The sequence below is a fragment of the Aegilops tauschii genome, chromosome 1, assembly GCF_002575655.3.
Source record: "Aegilops tauschii subsp. strangulata cultivar AL8/78 chromosome 1, Aet v6.0, whole genome shotgun sequence".
Classification (NCBI taxonomy): domain Eukaryota; kingdom Viridiplantae; phylum Streptophyta; class Magnoliopsida; order Poales; family Poaceae; genus Aegilops; species Aegilops tauschii.
In genome coordinates, this window is record NC_053035.3 from 397,038,644 (window position 1) to 397,059,758 (window position 21,115).

Consider the following 21,115-nt stretch of genomic DNA (forward strand, 5'->3'; position numbering starts at 1 on the left):
ACGTCCTCTACTTTGTTGTTGCAAGTTTTACGTGGCTGCTACGAGCTGAGCAAGAACCGTTCTTACCTACGCATCAAAACCACAACGATAGTTCGTCAAGTTAGTGCTGTTTTAACCTTCTCAAGGACCGGGCGTAGCCACACTCGGTTCAACTAAAGTTGGAGAAACTGACACACGCCAGCCACCTGTGTGCAAAGCACGTCGGTAGAACCAGTCTCGCGTAAGCGTACGCGTAATGTCGGTCCGGGCCGCTTCATCCAACAATACCGCCGAACCAAAGTATGACATGCTGGTAAGCAGTATGACTTATATCGCCCACAACTCACTTGTGTTCTACTCGTGCATATGACATCTACGCATAAAACCTGGTTCGGATGCCACTGTTGGGGAACGTAGTAATTTCAAAAAATTTCCTACGCATACGCAAGATCATGGTGATGCATAGCAACGAGAGGGGAGAGTGTTGTCTACGTACCCTCGTAGACCGAAAGCGGAAGCGTTAGCACAACGCGGTTGATGTAGTCGTACGTCTTCATGATCCGACCGATCAAGTACCGAACGCACGGCACCTCCGAGTTCAGCACACGTTCAGCCCGATGACGTCCCTCGAACTCCGATCCAGCCGAGTGTTGAGGGAGAGTTTCGCCAGCACGACGGCGTGGTGACGATGATGATGTTCTACTGACGCAGGGCTTCGCCTAAGCACCGCTACAGTATTATCGAGGTGGACTATGGTGGAGGGGGGCACCGCACACGGCTAAAAGATCAAACGATCAATTGTTGTGTCTATGGGGTGCCCCCTGCCCCTGTATATAAAGGAGCAAGGGAATGGCCGGCCCTAGAGGGGGCGCGCCAAGTGTGGGGAGTCCTAATAGGACTCCCAAGTCCTAGTAGGATTCCCCTTTCCTTTCCGGAGTAGGAGAGAAGGAAAGAGGAGGAGAGGGAGAAGGAAAAGGGGGCTGCACCCCTTGTCCAATTCGGACCAAAGGGGGGGGGGAGCGCGCCTCCTTCCTTTTGGCTTCTCTCCTCTATTCCCGTATGGCCCAATAAGGCCCAATACTTCTCCCGGTGAATTCCCGTAATTCCCCGGTACTCCGAAAATACCCGAATCACTCGGAACCTTTCCGATGTCCGAATATAGTCGTCCAATATATCTATCGTTATGTCTCGACCATTTCGAGACTCCTCGTCAAGTCCCCGATCTCATCCGGGACTCCGAACTACCTTTGGTACGTCAAATCACATAACTCATAATACAAATCGTCATCGAACTTTAAGCGTGCGGACCCTACGGGTTCGAGAACTATGTAGACATGACCGAGACACGTCTCCGGTCAATAACCAATAGCGGGACCTAGATGCTCATATTGGCTCCTACATACTCTATGAAGATCTTTATCGGTCAAACTGCATAACAACATACGTTGTTCCCTTTGTCATCGATATGTTACTTGCCCGAGATTCGATCGTCGGTATCTCAATACCTAGTTCAATCTCGTTACCGGCAAGTCTCTTGACTCGTTCCGTAATACATCATCCCGCAACTAACTCATTAGTTACAATGCTTGCAAGGCTTATAGTGATGTGCATTACCGAGTGGGCCTAGAGATACCTCTCCGACAATTGGAGTGACAAATCCTAATCTCGAAATACGCCAACCCAACAAGTACCTTCGGAGACACCTGTAGAGCACCTTTATAATCACCCAGTTACGTTGTGACGTTTGGTAACACACAAAGTGTTCCTCCGGTAAACGGGAGTTGCATAATCTCATAGTCATAGGAACATGTATAAGTCATGAAGAAAGCAATAGCAGAAAACTAAACGATCAAGTGCTAAGCTAACGGAATGGGTCAAGTCAATCACATCATTCTCCTAATGATGTGATCCCATTAATCAAATGACAACTCATGTCTATGGCTAGGAAACATAACCATCTTTGATCAACGAGCTAGTCAAGTAGAGGCATACTAGTGACACTCTATTTGTCTATGTATTCACACATGTATCATGTTTCCGGTTAATACAATTCTAGCATCAATAATAAACATTTGTCATGATATAAGGAAACAAATAATAACTTTATTATTGCCTCTAGGGCATATTTCCTTCACGTATGTTGTTATGCGGTCTGACCGATAAAGATCTTTGTAGAATATGTAGGAGCCAATATGGGCATCCAGGTTCCGCTATTGGTTATTGACCAGAGAGGTGTCTCGGTCATGTCTACATAGTTCTAGAACCCGTAGGGTCCGCACGCTTAACGTTCGTTGACGATATAGTAGTATGAGTTATGTATGTTGGTGACCGAATGTTGTTCGGAATTTCGGATGAGATCACGGATATGACTAGGAACTCCGGAATGGTCCGGAAGTAAAGATTGATATGTGGATAGTAGTGTTTGATCTCCGGAAGGGTTCCGGAATCCATCGAAAGGGGTTCCGGATGTTTCCCAAAATGTTTGGGCACGAGAACACTTTATCTGGGCAAAGGGGAAAGCCCACGAGGTTTTTGGAAAGCGCAAAAGGAAGTTTTGCGGAGTCCAGGGGCCAGACGCCAGGGTCCCTAGCGTCTGGGTCCAGACGCCGGGAACCCTGGCGTCTGGCCCTGGAGTCCGAGAAGGACTCTTGCCTTTCGGGTGAAACCGACTTTGCGGAGGCTTTTACTCCAAGTTTCGACCGCAAGGCTCAACATATAAATAGAGGGGTAGGGCTAGCACCCAAGACACATCAAGAAACACCAAGCCGTGTGCCGGCTACCCCGTCCCCTCTAGTTTATCCTCCGTCATAGTTTTCTTAGTGCTTAGGGTCGTGAAGGTGTACGACTACATCAACCGCGTTGATAAACGCTTCCGCTTACGGTCTACGAGGGTACGTAGACAACACTCTCCCTCTCGTTTCTATACATCACCATGATCTTGCATGTGCGTAGGAATTTTTTTGATATTACTACGTTCCCCAACACTTATACGAACCGGGACTAAAGGCCCTCCACGTGGCCGTCGTGTGGAGCTCCACCTTCCGGTTGGTAACACCAACCGAGACTAAAGGAAATTTTACGATAATTTGAAATTTTTTTCTCATATTTTACAATTTAATCTCTAACCACCCCTCATCACTGCTCAATTTAACCTCTAATCTCTAATCGCCCCTCATCATTCCAAATCATCTAACTTCTCGGCCGGTCAATCACCCCTCATCACTGCTTAATTTAACCTCTAACCTCTAATCACCCCTCATCATTCCAAATCATCTAACTTCCCGGCCGGTCACCCATCCTCTCACTACTCCAGCCCGAGCACGCTTAACTTCCGGGTTCTATTCCTCCTCGTTTCCAAGTCTGCACTTGTTGTTTTCCTGACAATAGTAAGATGTCAATCCTATTAAACCTCAGGAGTTTAGCTTGAGCATGAAGTCACACGTTTCACTGTTTGAGTTTGAAACTATTATTCTAAAAAACAATAATTATTTAGTAACACTAATATTTCTTGAATAAGTAGTTTGATCATAGTTTGACAACAGTTTGACCAGATTTGACCAAAATTCAAAAAATTGAAATAATTATTTAGTAACACTAATAATCTTGCCACACCGTCGCCGGCGAGATGGAAGAGACGGAGATGGGTTTCTTTTTTTTACCTGACGGAGAGGGGTGGAGATCCAGCTGGGACCTATAGTCGAAATCAAATCACAGAATGAACTGTCCGTGAAACTATTTCACGCGGCTGACCCTTGACGCCTAACTCTCAGGCGCTGCACTAGTGCAACGCCCAGGAGCTAGGCGCTGCACTAGTGCAACGCCCAGGAGCCAGGCGCTACACTGTGTAGTGTGGCGCCTAGCTCTCAGGCGCTGCACGCTGACTTGGGCACATATGGGTGCGACGCTGGCCGTGTAGCGCCTATCTGTGAGGCGTTGTACAGTAGGGTGTGGCGCCGGCGTGGCGGGCGCTACACAAAAGGGTCAGGGGAGTGAAATAGTTTCGCAACCAGTTCATTCTGTGTAATGATTTTGTCCCGAGGTTAAAATTGTCAAATTTGCCGACGAAGAGGGGTTTCTGTTTTGGAAGATGAAGCAGATTAGAATCTGAAAGAACGGGGCGTGGGGCGTGGGAAACCGGGTGGGCTGGAATTCGAGCGAAAGCTGCGCTGAGATTCGTAGTTACACATGTCATGCGGTCGCTGTGGTCTCACGTTTGCTGCGTGCGACCCGGTCGTACCAGATTTTTTTTCCACAACTCTCCCTCTCTCCCAGCGCTAAAAGGTCGTTTCTTCTTCTGTATCCTTATTTTTAGGCTCTTCCGTTTCCTGTAACGGACGAGGCCTTCTACAGCCCAATGCATCCACCGCAATTTGCTCTCCCGTAAACTCAGCCTCCTTTTGCGTTGCACATCTCACCCTCCCTCCTATTCTTATCTGCCGCCGCCTTGGATCGAGCTCCGGCATGGGAGACGACTCGATGCCTGCCACCACGCCGCTCCTAGAGGGCGCCGCCGCACGCCAGCAGTGCCTCGATAGAACCCGCCGCCGGCTGTGCCCAGCCAGTCTCCTCTGATCATCCACATCAGCTTCGCCAAGCCGTGGCTACCCTCCACACCCCACCCCGCGCCGTTGCAGGGCCACCAAGAAGCTCGCTGCTACCCGTCGGGCAACCCCTCCCCCAGCAGGCATGGCGCCTCCTCTTCTCCATTGACCCCCTCCATATTCCACTTGCTAGCGCGGCGATCCATACCACAGTGCGCGGGTCTCACACACCACAAGAAACAAGATGGAGTGACCATCACAGTGATTAACGACGATGCAGGCACAACCCCACGCGAATGAGAGAAGGCGTCCTACCCGCGGCATACTGCAGGAGCCCAATCTTTCCTGTCGCACTGCCATGAAGACCCCTGCCGTTGTCCTCACCGGTGCATCCATTCCATCTAATAATTGGGAGGTATATTTCTCTGTTGGGAGCACCGAATGATTCCCAAAGTTATAGTAACCTGTTGAAGGTACGCTTCAGTTACAGTTAAGTTTCAGCTGGTATATTCAGTCAGGCGCATATGCTTTCTGACTTTATGTGGAATTTCTGATGAAGCTGATGAATGCTTCAGTTAAGTATTCCACAAAGTCAGAATTTATTCAGTCAGGCGCATATTCTGCCTCTGGGTCTTCGACATTAGTATTCCACAAAGTTAGAATTTATAGCTGAAGCTTTCGATTGATTAGGTGAAATCTACAACAAAGCTGATGAATGTGGTATCCCGATTGTGAATCATAGTTGGCTCTGTGACAGGGGTCATTCTTGTTACTAAGTACACTTCATGAATATTTTCTCTGAAACATCCCTGTTTTTTTCTTTGCAGCCTAATGCAGGGGTCATTCTTTCATGCGACAACTATCATGTACCGTAAGTAAACCATGCATCTTGTTTTTCTGTCGAATGTCCTAGTTTATATCTCTTATTCCCTGAAAGATGAATCAATGCTTTTCTCTTCAACCAGAATGTGTTGCTTCTACGAACACGACCCTCTGTAATTTTTCCTGCGAGAAGTATGTGAATATCAATAATCTTTCTAGCTGGAGTTGCAGTTGCTTACAAAGAAACGCCAGGCTACCTTGTTGTTTAGAAGTTGCTGCAGTTTATTTCTCTAACTGCTGGACGTCCACTTTTCAAATATGCTATGTTATTTTGTATGCAGTGGTCAAGAGGCAGAGCAATGTGAGGATAATTTCAAAAGAGCATACGCTCATCTATCAGAGACTGGTCCAACTGAGATAAGAAGCAAATCATCTGGAGCCAAAACACCTGATGGCAGATCAATCAGCTTCAGAACAGACAGGTAACCATTTTTTCTGTTGCATTCATCTGACATTGTAGAATATAGTATGATTACACCAAGGCAGATATTATAAGCCCAGATGCTCCAGATGGGTCTGCTTATTGGGAATTGTATCCAGAATGTCATTCCTTTGTAGTTAATAGTATTTTTGCTGACATGCAGCACTAATAAGAGCATATGTTGTCTTATCCTTTTGTTGCTTCCTGTGCAACCGGTGAACATGACACCACAATTAGCATGGACATTTCTGAAACATATTTACAGCATTAACAACACATGTCCTCCAAGGAACAAAATTACATATCAACATTCAATTCACACATCTGGAAATAAAAGGGAGAAATTCTGCTGTGAATAGTAGCTACTATTCACAGCACAATTTGAAATCAGCTACTATTCGCAGTGCACATTGTCTTTTTTGTTTCTCAAGTGTGCATTGAATTCAGATTTTGACTTGTTACTTGGTAGGCGCATCTTTTGTTAACGTTTTTTTAATTGAGGGGCATGCCCCCAATTTCATTTCATTGCATGAAAGGAAACCAATAAACAAAGTGAGTAGTCTTAGATTCCATCCAGCCCAGATGTCCTACCGTGACATCCAGGCATCAACAACTAGACAGCCAAGAGAATAAAGCTTGAAACTAAAAAAAAGGAACTCCACACTTATCAGAATGCACACACAGGTGAGAGGTAACCACACAGGGCTCCTCTCCCCGCTCATCGCCACAGACTCTCCAGGGAGGACAAAAGTTCAGCTAACAGTACAGGCAGAATTACTTCCCAACGCCAAGACGTTTCACCATGGGCGCCCATCATATCCTCTGCTCTTGTTGAAGAACCCGTTCGCAACATCAACCAGCAGTGCTGTGACGGCCTGCAACATCCGTTGCCCTTCTTTTCTCTGTAGACCAGTGCAGTAGGACATCCAATAAGAGATTTGAAAGAACAACATACTAGGATCATGCGGGTAAACATGATGAAACGTAGCAGCATTCCTGGCTTTCCACAAAGTCCAAAACACCGCAGAAACACCCACTGCTATTGTTTGTCTAATATTCTTAGGAATTTTTTCTACCCAGGCAGTAAACTCTTCTATCTTGCATGGAATGTCATGAATTCCAGTTACATTCCTAACCACACCCCACACAAACTTAGCCACCACACATGCACAGAAAAGAAGTTCAACCGTTTCTGGGTAATCACAGAAGCTATAGTTTTTATCCTTTCCTTTCCAGTTTCTTTTCGCCAAATTATCTCTAGTTAGAACACTATTCTTAAACATCAACCACAGGAAAACTTTAACTTTCAGCGGTATCCTCGCCTGCCACAGTTTCCTATGAGGCCAGGCAGCCTGATCTGTTTTTAAAGCAAGGTACAAAGATCTAACAGTGAATCTACCTGATTTAGTTAGTAGCCAGCTACATCTATCCTCTTGATCGTTTAAAACTACTTTACTGCATAGATTTTTTAGTTCATACCACATATCAGCTGTGTCTCCCCACAAAACTCTTCTAAATCTAATCAAACTCATATTATCAGATAAAGCTTTGGCGAAAGTAAAATCTAAACTAAAGGTCAGCAGATAAAGCCTAGGGAATTGCACACTAAGAGGTTTGTCTCCCAGCCATACATCACTCCAAAACATAGTCCTTTCCCCATTACCCACCATCTTCCTACAATATTGCAGGAAAATTGGTTTAACCTTCATTAGGCCCTGCCAGAAATGAGAATGACCAGGTTTTTTTTACTATCTCTAAGGGTACATCTACTTGAGTATTTCTTTCTCACTAAATCTTGCCACACACCACTACAATTTTCAAGTTTCCAGATCCATTTGCACAGTAAGCAGATGTTCATAATATCAAGATCTAAGACGCCTAAACCCCCCATCTCTTTAGGTCTGCAAACATCCTCCCATTTCACTAGATGGTACTTTTTAACCCCTCCTCCTCTTGCCATAGCATTCTTTTAATAAAAAAGTTCATTTTCTTACTAGGGCCTTTGGGTAGCTCAAACAGAGAAATCATATACAAAGGAATATTGCTTAAACTAGAGGTAATTAAAATCAATCTCCCCCCATAAGATCTGTTCCTCCCTTTGCATACACTTAGCTTCTTCTCCATTTTCTCCTCAGCTCAATTCCAGTTACATAATCTAACTGCATTAATAGGGACACCTGAATATCTAAAAGGAAGTTTTCCTACAACACAAGTAAATATTGTAGAGTAATTTTCCTGTTTGTCCTTTGCTTCACCAAAACAAAAAACCTCACTCTTGTGAAAATTAACTTTAAGGCCAGACAATTGCTCTTTTTTTTGTGGGTAATTGTTCAAATAAACAAAGAACTGATTTCAAGTTTCTAGCACTTTCCAGATTGTGTCTAAACATGAAAATGGTGTCATTAGCGTATTGTAACATATTAATGCCATCTGGAATTAAATCCTGTGCTAACCCTTCGATAAGGTCCATATTTTGTGCCTTAGCTAAAAACAAATTAAGTATATCGATGGCAATATTAAAAAGAATGGGGGGAGAAAGGATCTCCCTGTCTCAGTCCTTTTTTCGTCTAAAAAAGGGCCAATTTGATCATTGACCATGACTGCTACTTTACCCCTCTCTACCGTCTGCTTGACCCAACCAATAAATCTAGATGAAAAGCCTTTTTTCTCCATGACAAAATACAAAAACTCCCAGTTAATCTTGTCATAAGCCTTCTCAAAATCTACTTTAAACAAAACATCACTCTTTTTTCCTATGAACTTCATGCAGAACTTCATGCAACACAATAACCCCATCTAGTACCTAATAAAAGCTGTTTGCACAGGAGCTACTATCTTATCAGCTACAGTAATGGCTCTATTATTTAGAACTTCTGAAAAATCTTGAAAATCACATTCAACAAACAGATTGGTCTATATTGTTGTAAAGTTTGAGCATCAGCAATTTTGGAATTAACGCAAGGACACCATAATTAAATCTAGCTAAATCTAACTTTCCTTCATAAAAATCACTGAAAAGCTCCAAAATGTCCACTCCAATTATGTGCCAGCACTTGTGATAAAATTCTATAGGAAATCTGTCATGTCCAGGTGCTTTGTTAGATTTCATATCAAAAACAACAATCTTAATCTCTAAAGTAAACTTCCTATCCAAATTTTTTCTATCGGCATCACTCAAAACCACAGGTAAATTAATATCAAGGGAAATATTATTCATACCTACAGCAGGACCAAATAGGTTTTTGTAAAATGAAGTGACAAAAGGCAATAAATCTTTGTCCCCCTGGATCACATCATTAGGAGCAGTTTTAATAGAGGTAATTCTGTTTTTCCTTTTTCTACTACTAGCCTTAGATATAAAATAAGAAGTTAAAGCGTCACCCTCTAATAGTTCGTTCTCTTTCGATCTCTGTAACCACATTATCTCCTCCTCTTTATTAATCTTTGAAAGTTCCTCCTCTAACTTTTTCCTTAACATGTTTTTTTTGAGCAAAAGAGGGTTTCCCCTCCGATTTCCATTATAGAAACCAGGCCGAAGCCACGAGCAGTCTAGAAGTCTTACAATAAGAAGCGGAACAGAGAGTAAAAGCGAAACCCGCGCAAGGAGTGGCCACGGACACAGCCCCCACCCCCCGGATAGTCAGATCATTACAAGTTTCCATCACAAAAGGCTAAACGGAGGAGAAGACAAGTCTAAAGCAAAAGCAGCAGCAAGCTCTTGAAATGTCGCAGCTTCCCTAGTCCTTCAGCCGCGGAACCCCGAAGCGCCATCCTTGCGAAGCTTTGAAGATCTCACTTGCCACCTGCTCGATGAGTCTTGCCCCCAACGTCAGCGTTCTTTCCCCTGGGCCCTTTTTCTGCAAAATAGCCCAATCAGTAATCCAGCAGCATATTCGTTTAACGATCCCAATCGGGTCGTTTACTTTTTCTTATCAAACACAATGTCATTGCGGCAATTCCAAATCGCCCAAAGCAGAGCAGAAGTGCCAATCAACACCAATTTTTTACTCTCTTTGTTAAAATTGTTTAGCCACCCCCAAAACAGTCGTCAATGTTTATGGGAGTTTTCTAAAAGTCAAATGAACATCTCACCAGATTCCAAATGATTCTAGCAACCGAATAGGAGAAGAAAAGATGATCAATGTTTTCCTCCTGTCCACAAAACACACAATGTTTGTCCCCTTTCCATCCTCTTTTCAATAGGGTGTTTCTAGTAAGGATACTTTTTTTGCTTAGCAACCAAAGAAAGAACTTGATTTTTGCAGGTACCTTGACTTTCCACAGGAATTTGTGTGGAAAACCCATGTCAGTACGAACTAGGTGTCGATATAAGGATTTTACAGTGAATATTCTGTTAGCATTGAGCATCCACATGGGCTTGTCTCTGCCCCCGTGCATTAATATGTCCTCACATCTTCTTTTAAGGCTATCCCACAGCCCCCCATAGCCTCCATCTATATTTCTTCTGAAAGACATAGCATTCCACCCTTTTTCAATCACCCCTCTGACGGTAATTTCTCTGTCATTGCTAATTGCATACAATGAGGGGTATGCCTCTTTTAGTGGTTTGTCATCCACCCACTAATCTTCCCAGAATCTGGTATTTCTCCCATCCCCTAGTTTTTTTTTTATGCGAGGGAAAACTAAATTCTTGATACTTATCAGGCTAGTCCAGAATTGCGAGTCCCCCTGTCTTTTTTAATGCCTGACAAGCATTTGTTCTGGATATATTTAGATCTAATGATATCTTGCCAAAGTCCCTCCTCAGCTTCTAGTTTCCAAATCCATTTAGCTAGCAAGGCAATGTTAAATTTCTCTAGTTGATTAGCCCGAGACCTCCTTGTTGTTTAGGAAGGCAGCATATTTTCCAGTTAACTAAACGATACTTTCTTTTATCCTCTTCCGCTTGCCATACCAGTCTCGCCCTGAAGAAATCAACTTTTTTCCTGACTCCAACAGGGAGCAGATAGAAAGACATCATGTATATAGGAATATTTGTTAGGCACGACTGTACTAATGTGACTCTGCCAGCAATATTGAGCAATCTGCCTTGCCAGCACGCACATCTTTTCTCTATTTTCTCAGTTACATTCCTCCACATCCCATTACTGATCCTTTTATCATGTACTGGTAGGCCTAGGTATTTCAGTGGCATCTCCCCAAACGCACACGTAAAAATCTCTTAATATATATCTTTCTGCCTTAGCTTCTCCAAAGAGGTATATGCCACTTTTGTGAAAATTAATTGTGAGTCCTGACATTTGTTCAAAAGCAGTCAGAATAAATTTGAGATTTCTCGCTGACACCTCATCATCCTGGATTAGGAATATGGTGTCATCTGCATATTGCAGCATGTTCACTCCATTTTCATGATTGTATGTGAGAACCCCTTTAATAAATCCCTTATTTCTAGCTCTGTCCATAATAATGGCCAGGGCGTCAATAGCTAAATCAAACAATAGGGGGGATAATGAGTCCCCCTGGCGAAGCCCTTTAAAAGTTTTAAAAAACTTTCCAATATTGTCATTTACCTTCACACCCACTTGTCCCCCCCTCATGGTGTCCATCACCCAGTCACACCACTTGTCAGGAAAGTTTTTGAGTTTCAGCATTTTATGGACAAAAGGCCATTTGATTTTGTCATATGCATTTTCAAAATCTACCTTCAATATTATAGCATTTTGTTTTTTCATTTTGATTGAATTTATAGCTTCATGTAGGATCACCACTCCCTCCATAATGTATCTGCCTTTCACAAAAGCAGTTTGAATGGGGGAGATGATGGGGTTAACAACCTTACTAAGCCTGTTCATCAGGACTTTAGTGATGATTTTGAAGCTGACATTCAACAGGCAAATGGGTCTGAATTTCTGGATCTGTTTGGCATCTTGACCTTTGGGACCAAGGTAATGATCCCATAATTCAACCTAGCTAAATCAACCACACCTCTGTGGAAATCATCCATAATGTTTTTTATATCATTCTTGATTAAATCCCAGAAGTTCTGATAGAATTCAATAGCAAATCCATCAGGGCCTGGGCTTTTGTTTTTTTCCATGGAGAACACCACTTCCCTAATCTCTTCCATGGAGAAGTCCTTAACCAATTCATCTTGTGTTTGAGGAGAGATCTCTGCAGACCCTTGTATGTTAAGATTGATAGTAGAGTTTTCAGCTTGATCAAAAAGATTTTTATAGAATATAGTGATATACTCAATCAGTTCTTTCTCTCCCTGAATCACACCCTCATCCTGTTCTAACCTGACAATCCTGTTCTTCTCCTCCCATTCACTTTGGCATGATAATATCTAGTATTGGAATCTCCTTTTATTTCCTTATCTTTGTATCTCTGTAACCACTTGATTTCTTCTAATTTGAAGATTTCTTTCAATTCCCTTCTCAATTATTTCTGCATAATTCTTTCTTGGGCATTAATCCCTCTCAATTCTGCATTTTTATCTATCATGTCCAGCATATTTAACAGTTCCTTCTTTCTTTTCCTATACATAGCATTAGCATTTAACCCACCCTTTGATTTTTTGTCTAACGTTTCTGAGTATTTTTTGCCAAGTGTCCATACTAGATCCATTACACCTCACCTCCCAGTTTTTTTCCACAAATTCCTTAAATCCTTCCATATGCATCCATGCATTTTCAAATCTAAAAATGGGAGGAGCATTTCTCTGCTCACCAGAATCCAACAGCAGTGGAGTGTGATCTGAAATCTCTCTCTCTAATGTTGTGACCATAGTCATGGGGTATTTATCTTCCCAATCTGGGCATACCAATACCCTATCAAGTTTCTCATATGTAGGGTCTGGCATATTATTTGCCCAAGTGAATTGTCTCCCACTGATTGGGATGTCTCTTAATCCAGCATGTTCAATAATAGCATTAAAAACAAAGCTGAAGTGATCCACCCCAGGTTTATTTTTCTCTGCACTGTTTCTAATGATATTGAAATCCCCCCAATGACACAGGGGAGAGGGTTATCTTGATACAATCTAGATAATTCAGCTAAAAAAGATGCTTTCCCTTTTCTTTGAGCATCACCATAGACAGTCACCAAGTTCCAACTAAACTTAGCTTTTTTTTATCAAAAAGTAGTGTTCTGATAAAATATGTGCCTTTTTCCACTTGTATCAAGTCAAAATTATCATTATTAATTCTTACCAATATTCCTCCAGATTTGCCTCGAGGGGCAATCCATTCCCAGAGAAAAAAAATTCCCCCCAGCAAGGTTGTGCAATTCATTTTTTGTAAAGTCACCCTTAATGGTCTCCAAAAGGCCAACAAAATCTAATTTTTTTTTCTATGATTGCCTCTCTGATAAAGTTTTTCTTTGTGTCCTGTCTAATCCCCCTCACATTCCAAAATATTCCTTTCATTGTTTCTTTTTCTTCTTTCTCCCTCCCCTAAAAGATATAGCAAGCTTCCCAGCACTAGCAGCTGAGGTGCCAATCTTAATTTTTCTTATTACTAGAGAATATTTTCCTCAAGGTGTCATAGTAATCAAGATCCATTTCTGTATCAGAGTGATCATCACCTGAGCATAGTTCTTCTAGTTTAGCATCTCCAATATCAATTAGATTTGGAGAACTTTCATTTTTTTCTTTTTCCTCTTGATGATATATATCTCTTCTACCCTGTTCCATATTGGAGATCAGGTCTAGGTTTTGGCTGACCAGGTCAATAGTACACCCCAGCTCCACCCCCACTTTCTCTGTCATTTCAAACAAAGAGATTTGATCCTTAGTAAGGGTTGGGGACTTACCATAGTTATCCTTGTCAGCAGCTCTCTCCTTAGCCAGATCTTCAATCTTGGAGTCCTTTTTGTCTAGATTTCTGTCACTTCTTCTGGTTGGTCCTTCTTTGTCTTTTTCTTTCTTCTCTTTATCAGAGATCCCCAGTTTTGATCCCAGAGATTCCACAGAATCCTGGCTAGCATTATAATCCACTGGTTCAGTGTAATTGTCTTCTATCAGAGGATCTTGAATATTATCTTTATCAGAGTCATTTTTCTCTCCAGGGAGATGTTTTCTTTGTTTCCTTCAGCATCTACTCCACCAATCTTGATCTTTTTCCTCATGTCTGCAGTTTCACATTCTCTGTCTGTTTCAACATCCACATGTTTCCTCTTATCTTCATACCACCCCTGTTCCACCACTTTTTCAAGTTCCAAGGTGACTTTGTATATCATGAGGTCTTTGTCAGTTACTTCAGTATGTGTAGGAATTTTTTCAAAATCTCTCACTCCTACCCTGGCTCTGATTTTTTCCAGCAAAATTGTTGTCATATCTATCTCCAGGACTAGGCCAACAGTGGCAGCTACTAAACAAGCCCCAAAAAATGTCTGAAACACTCAGGCATTTTGCCAATTTTCACCCACACAGTGTGCAACTTTCCTATGGCTTGTGTATCATAGGTCCAACTATCCACATTTATGATAGCCTTTGTCCCCAGCAGGTTAAAGTTTCTAAACTTGTGTAATTCAGTCAGTCTGCTCTTGTTGGGGAACCTCATGAGATAAGCCCTGTCTCCATGTTTTTGCATCTCCATTGCCAGTCCCATTTGAACATGTAGTTAAACCCCTCCAAGAATTGTGTCTCATTGATCTCCCCAGAGGCAATAGTGACAATTCCCATCGGGTTAATCTGCTCACTACTCACCACCTCCTTGGAATTTTGAACCAAGAGCACTCCCAAACCTCTGGCTGCATATCCAACATATTTAGGCAGGGGCTTAATCTGTTTCATCCAGTTGCAATCTTCAGTGATGTGAGAATTTTTTCCACACATGATACAGTTAGGAAGCTTGCAATCTCTAGTTTGATGTCTGAAATCTTTGCACTTGTTACAGGGAATTCTGAAGTTGTTCCCACTTTTTCCTAGATCAGGGCCTTCTCTCTGTGGAAATCTGCTTCCCCCCCCCCCAAGCGCTTTGGTTTTGCCTGGATCCAGAACCATTATCCATATCTCCTCCGTAGCTAACCTCTCTGCTTTGTATCCCTTTCTCTCTCTCACCCTCAATCATCATCCCCTCCTCTCGCTGCTTGTCAGCTCCAGTTACCATGCCAACCCCCTGCTGTGCCATCTGGGCAAGGAGAGCCCCAAACCACTGTTGCTGTTGAAGAAATTCAGGAGGGGGAATGACACCAGGGGCAGGATCTTTACCTTTGTCCTCAGATCCGGCTCTGTTAGCCTCTGGCTTGCCCCCCTCTCTATCTTTGTCTTCTGTAGTTCTACCAGCATCTGGGAGCTGCGTCCTGCCTCCATTCCCCTGGTAGCTAGAAGTCCAATGGTGGATCTTGAACTACCAATCTGAGAGAAAGTGCCTTTGTATCTGTCCACATCTTCTTCTTTCTTTCTGTAATGGAAGCCATCTCTACCACCACGGTTGAATCTTCCCCCTCCACGATTGTTCCCAAAACATCTGTTCATCTCTTCTACTTTCTCTCTTTCTGGTGGCGGCGGAAGAGGTGGAAACCCTAAATCCTCGAGGGGGTCACACTCTTCACCCCATAGGGAGAGGCGCTTTATTTATATTGCCAAAACTTTCAGAAAGCGTATTTACCAAAGGCGTTTCTCCCCGTTGCCCATTTTGCCCCCATATCTCACTTTCCCCAAATTCTCCTTCTCTGGCAGAGTAATCCCCCACACAACAACCCAAGCCATTGGTGATTTCCATTTCCTCTATATAGTTTGCCTCATTAGACCAGAAATCTGGAATTTGGGCATATTTAATTCTACTCATTTTATTAACAACCTCCCTTCCCAGTAAAACCTGATCAGGGGCGAGCATCTCTCTCTGTTTTCCCATGAGCAGGGCTGTTAACACACTTCTCATCACTACTTTCTATGATTTTTGCAGCTATCAGCCGCTTTTTCTTCTTCTTATTATTACTTCTATTATCACCTATCGATGTAGGTTCACTGCCATATTTGGAAATAGGGGGGATCGTACCTTGCAGATCCAACGGGAGCCCAAGTCTCCTCGTCGGAAACCTCACCGGCGAGCAGCCAGAAGCGGCCGCCCACCGGCGAGGCCCCTACTCCCGTCCCTGGGAGCGAGCGAGACCGAGCAGGCGTGGGAAACGGCGAGGGAAGCGCGGTGACCTCCTCAGAACCAACGGCATCTTCTGGATCTTCTTCGTCCCAAGCTTCATCCCCCTCCTGCCCTCGGCGCGCCCCAAATCTGGCCGCCTCTCCACCACTGCAGCCCTGGGCACAACCGGAGCTGGGGCGGGGAGACCCATCACCGCGCCGACCACAAATCCAGGTGGATCCGCAGGGACGGTGCGACGCGAACGAAACGCGATCCACTTCATGGCCTGCATCTGATCGTCTGATTCCGCCTCCTTCATCGCCCACAACAGCATCCGGAGCGCCCCCACCGGCTCGCCTGACGGAGTGAGGCGCCAGTCCTCCGCCTCGGTGAGCCTCCGGTAGGCACACCCCGCCGCCTCCTTCAGATTGCTCTCCGTCGAGAACCTGGAGATGATCTCCCTCAGCTTCGCCAGCTTCTCTTCGTCGCCGTTGGCTATCACCAGAGCCCTCCTCTCGAGTCTCTGCTTCCAGGAATCCATGACCCCGCCTTCGGAGAGCTCGCTCGTGAGAGAGAAGGGAGGTGGTTTTCGTCGAGAGGGGAGGGAATGGCCGCTCCGCTCCGTGCCGCAACTTTAATCCGCCTCCCTTCCCGACGTTCTCTCTCCTCCGCCTCGATCTGCGCTTCACGCCGCGCCTCCGCCTCGGGACTCAATCCCCTGCCGACCAAAACAACGTGACATGGAAACCGCACCTGTGTCCCCTCCCCATGTACCCGCATCGAGTCGACCCGTACGCCGCGGTCGTCGAGGAGGGAACACCGGGGAGTCACCGCGTCGGAGTAGGATGCCCCGCTCGTAGATCTTTCCTTAACATATACTCCCTCCGTCCAGAAAAAGTTGTCTAGCGCTTAGTTCATTTCTAATTTTGCAAAAAAAAAAACTTCCATCTTCAAATCTCTTGCTAATGAGCCCCCCTGCTTCTTCCTCCTTTCTCTGTCGGCCGCGTGCACCGTGGCCGCCCAAGCCACCATTGGCACCCGTCGTAGGCCGAGCGCGTGACGACGGCCACGGCCTGCGCTGCCGCTGTGAACCACCACCGCCCATGCCCACCTGCGCCGCCCGAGGCGAGCTGCTCCACTGCTGTGAACCACCGCCGCCCGAGGCGAGCTGCGCCGTCCACCTGCTCCACCGCGGCGACCACCTCGACGGGCGGCGGCTCCACGGCTGAGGGGCGCTGCGCTACCGCCATCTTCTCCCGCCGTGACCCCTTCCGCCGCCCAGGGCTACCCCGCTATCCCCTCCCGCCGGCCAGGGCCTGCGCCCGCCTGGGTCTCGAGCGCCTGGACCTGGAGCTCCTGGCGGGCCTGGAACTGAAGTTCATCCTCAACCTCGAGCTCCCTGTCGTCTCCCCCACTCCTCTCCTCGACCTGCTGCTCGTCTGCAAGTTGCTGTTCCTCCCCGGCGGGCCTGCTCGTGCTGCTGCCGGTGAGAAGAAGAACCCAAGCTCCAATTTCTGTACATTGCACTTGTTCATTAATTTCAAACACAATTGATCATGTACTCTGCAGAAATGTTGCAAAAAAGATTTAGTTAACACAGAAGTTAACTGAATGTGTCCCTCAATGTCCAATGTTCATCAGTTAACTGAACGTTAACAGAACTAAACTGAATCTTTGGATAATTTCTGATCCTCACCTAGAGTATAAGCAATTTCTGATCTACTGTTACTGTGGATTAAGTTGGATTAAGTTGGATATTGTTGGACTAACATGATTTTCTAGACATAGCCCTAAAATTTCTACACACTGATTTGACAAGCAATATTCCATTACAGAGAACATTTACACTGAAAGTAGAACATTTACACTGAAAAATTGGACCCCCAAGAAACTGTATTCAGTGATCTTGTACTCTGAAAGTAGAACATTTACACTGAAGCTTCAAACAAAATTTCAGTGATCTTGTACTAAGTTTAGTGGCAATCAGACTTGAGATGCAAAACTAAAGCTTCGAAACTGAAACAATGACAAAATTACTTGCCACATCATGAAACAAATGACAAAATTACTTGAAAAGGATTACTCCATTTATCTACCTCTGTCATGAAAGGAGTACTAGACAGCAGCAATAGTACACCAAGTACTGCCGGCCGCCCTCTAACTAATTCATTCATGGATGATTTTAATCACTGACTCATCCTGCTAGATCCATCACTAAAACTAATTAGTAATTTGATTTATCTAACATTTGTTAGTTGAGAATAAATGTTCACTCTTATCTCACATTTGCTAGTTGAAATGCATAAATTCAGTTGTTCAAGTTTCAATCTAAGCTAGAATTTCCAGTTTACACACAGATGTTGTCAGGCCAAGTGTGATGCCCTAGTGAGACTGAGGTTGCGGCCTATTAGGTAAAAATAGGATGAGCTACTAAAGAAATTTGCCAATTAGCCCATTGTGTCCCCAAGTGTGATCACACAGATGTTGTCAGGCCAAGTGTGATCCCCTAGTGAGATTTGTCTGCCATGTTTTGCTAACTGAAGAAATACCAGTTGGCCGGCATGCAGTCTTAAGCAAATGTCAGAAGCAGCAAATTTCAGTAAAAAAAAAATCAGTTTTGACACATAAATCATGGAGGGGAATTGAAGGAGGGAGGCTTAACCTTCCAAGAAGACGCCACCGTCGTCGTCGAGCTCGCAGTACAGTATGTGCAGGGATGGTGGAGCTCGCAGTACAGAAGACGTCTCCGCCGCCGTCGAGCTCGCCATCGAGCTTGCTGTCGTCGGGCTCGTCGGCTACGTCTCCTACCGTCTGGCCTCGCAGCCACCATATCAGCCTCGCCGACGCCGGATCTGAAGCAGACGGAGCAGAGCGCGGAGGTCACTAGGGAGGGGGAAGCTAGGGGAGGAAGGCAAGCTGGAGCTGCGCGAGCAGGAGAGAGTGGCGGAGGAGGCAGTTACGGCGGCGGTGAGCTGTGGCGGTGGTGGAGCAAGGCAGTTGCGGCTTCTGTCGGGGGAGGTCAGAAAAATCAAGGCTTCTCCTCGCCCGGGGAAGCGACGCGTCGGAGGAGGAGGGGAACAAGGAGGGGGGGGTACAGCAGGGAGCTGCGCGGGGAATCTCCGGCGATGCCAGCAGAAGCTTCTTGGGGAGCCGAGCAAAGGGCTCCGGCAAGGGAGACGAGCAGGGGGAACCGGCGGGGAGAGGAGCGGGGGTGGGGGAGTGCGTCGTTTGTCGGGAATACACTGAGGGGGGTTTCGCAAAATTACCACTGGGACAAGTTTTTCGGACGGAGGGAGTATTCCATAAAAAAAACTTGTCCTTCTTCATCCATTTCTTGAGAGTCGATGAACTCTGCCGAATAGCCTGTAATAAACAAACTTCTTTGAGTACCTAAAAAAAGAAATAGAAAAAAGAAAAAAATGCCAACCCTAGAAAAACTTTATCTAGACATACAAATTTATTCTTTTTGATATCTTCGTCAGTTAGCATGTGCACGAGACGATTCCCGACAGGCGCACTAGTTGCCGCATCAATAAGGTCGTGTCCAGCCTTACGTCGCCTTGATAGGGTGCTGACAAGCCCTCCGATAGCATCACCGGTTAGACTATGCAAGTCTGTGAAAGAAATATCTTGGAAAATCACACGAACATCATCCGGGACTAGCATTATCCCTGTAAAAAAGGGAAAAGATGTAGAAAAAATTTAGTTGAGAATATACACACACAAAATGAAAAAAATGTAAAACACAAAAAGGAAAAAAGTTTAACAGAAAAAAGAAACATAGAAAAGACATACCAGGACTGTGATTGCCCATCTTCTCATTCCTTCTTCATCAAACATTGTAACGTTGAACTGATTACCCCAAGCTACAGGCTCAAAACAAACAACATCACCAAACTCTATCTGGTGCGCTCGCATAAAAGCTTTCCAATAAGCTCCATAAATATGCGACTTGACATCCTGATCCTCTATAAAAAAAATCATAACTTCTTCCGCGAGACGATATAGCTTGCATGAAAATTTCCAAGTGGGTTTTCAAGGTTTGTTTAAAATAGCAAGGCAGCACGTGATGATTTTTTCTTTGAGTGAAAAAAGGTATATGAAAAAAGTAAAAAATAAATAAATAAATACCATTGAATGATGAAAACCTTCGACCATCTTTGTTTTAAAATTTCTAGTTCTTTCAGATCTATGACAGAATCCCTTTGGATGATTACAAACCAAGCATGCATTGGACATACTTTTGCGTATGTTTTGAAAACTTGCATACACAACTAAAAACACATAAAAAAGTGAAAATAAAAATGAAAAATGACATACAAAAAAATGACCAATGAATATAATATGAAGAAAAAAAAAGAAAAAATGACATGAACAAACTTACAAATAAGACAAAAAGATGGGAGCCACCTCACTCGTCCCCAACTTTGACAAAAATTGTGTTGGTGTGGGGTGCTCAATTTATAGTGTAGAGTCTGCGAGAGATGTGGCCTCTTCTTGTGGTTCTCATTCAATAGAGGTAATTGTGTGGATCGCCTGGTTTTGTGCATGCAAAAAGTCCACCTAAAAAAAGAAAAAACAAATCAAAGCTATGACAAATCACATATTCTTTGCTTTATATTGGGTGTGACCAAGTTTACCCGAACCAACAGTTGCGAGGGTGACTTAAAAAAAACCCTTATAGAATTAAAACATGGACAAATAAGAGCACAATTGAAGGGTTTTTTAAGTCGCCCTCGCAACTGTTGGTTCGGGTAACTTGGTCACACCCCCTATAAAGCAAAGAATATGTGGTTTGTCGTAGCTTTGATTTTTTTAGGTGGACTTTTTGCATGCACAAAACCAGGCGATCTGCACAATTACCTTTATTGAAGAGAATCACAAGAAGAGGCCACATCTCTCGCAGACTCTGCACTATAAATTGAGCACCCCACACCAGCACATTTTTTGTCAAAGTTTCTGTTAGTTGATCGGGAACGAAGGAGGTGGCTCCCATCTTTTTGTCTTATTTGTAAGTTTGTTAATGCCATTTTTTCTTATTTTTCTTCATAATTATATTCATTGGCCATTTTTTATGTCATTTTTCATTTTTGTTTTCACTTTTTTTATGTGTTTTCAGTTGTGTTTGCAAGTTTTTCAAAACATATGCAAGAGTATGACCAATGCATGCTTGGTTTGTAATCAGCCAAAGGGCTGTCATAGATCTCAAAGAAGAACTAGAAATTTCAAAACAAAGATGGTCGAAGGTT

The 21,115-nt window shown here is 44.1% G+C and overlaps 1 protein-coding gene and 1 long non-coding RNA gene across 5 annotated transcripts; one reads left to right on the top strand and one right to left on the bottom strand.

Moving 5' to 3' along the window:
- The first annotated feature begins 4,321 nt into the window (after nt 1-4,321).
- LOC109762354 (uncharacterized) lies at nt 4,322-6,475 on the top strand. Its single transcript, XM_020321195.3, has 3 exons — nt 4,322-4,935; nt 5,348-5,391; nt 5,684-6,475. The coding sequence occupies exons 1-3, from the start codon at nt 4,795-4,797 to the stop codon at nt 5,826-5,828; spliced, it is 330 nt and encodes a 109-aa protein (XP_020176784.3). The 5' UTR covers nt 4,322-4,794; the 3' UTR covers nt 5,829-6,475.
- A 2,743-nt stretch (nt 6,476-9,218) lies between these two features.
- On the bottom strand, nt 9,219-20,227 carry LOC109762357 (uncharacterized). Of its 4 annotated transcripts, XR_012183816.1 has the most exons (4): nt 18,827-20,226; nt 18,529-18,718; nt 15,786-17,380; nt 9,219-9,680 (listed from the first exon to the last, which is right to left on the bottom strand). It is a non-coding gene; the product is annotated as an uncharacterized lncRNA (long non-coding RNA). The 4 variants fall into 4 exon arrangements; XR_012183818.1 differs by having other exon boundaries at nt 15,786-17,429; nt 18,529-20,227; XR_012183814.1 differs by having other exon boundaries at nt 18,529-20,226.
- Between the last annotated feature and the right edge of the window lie 888 nt (nt 20,228-21,115).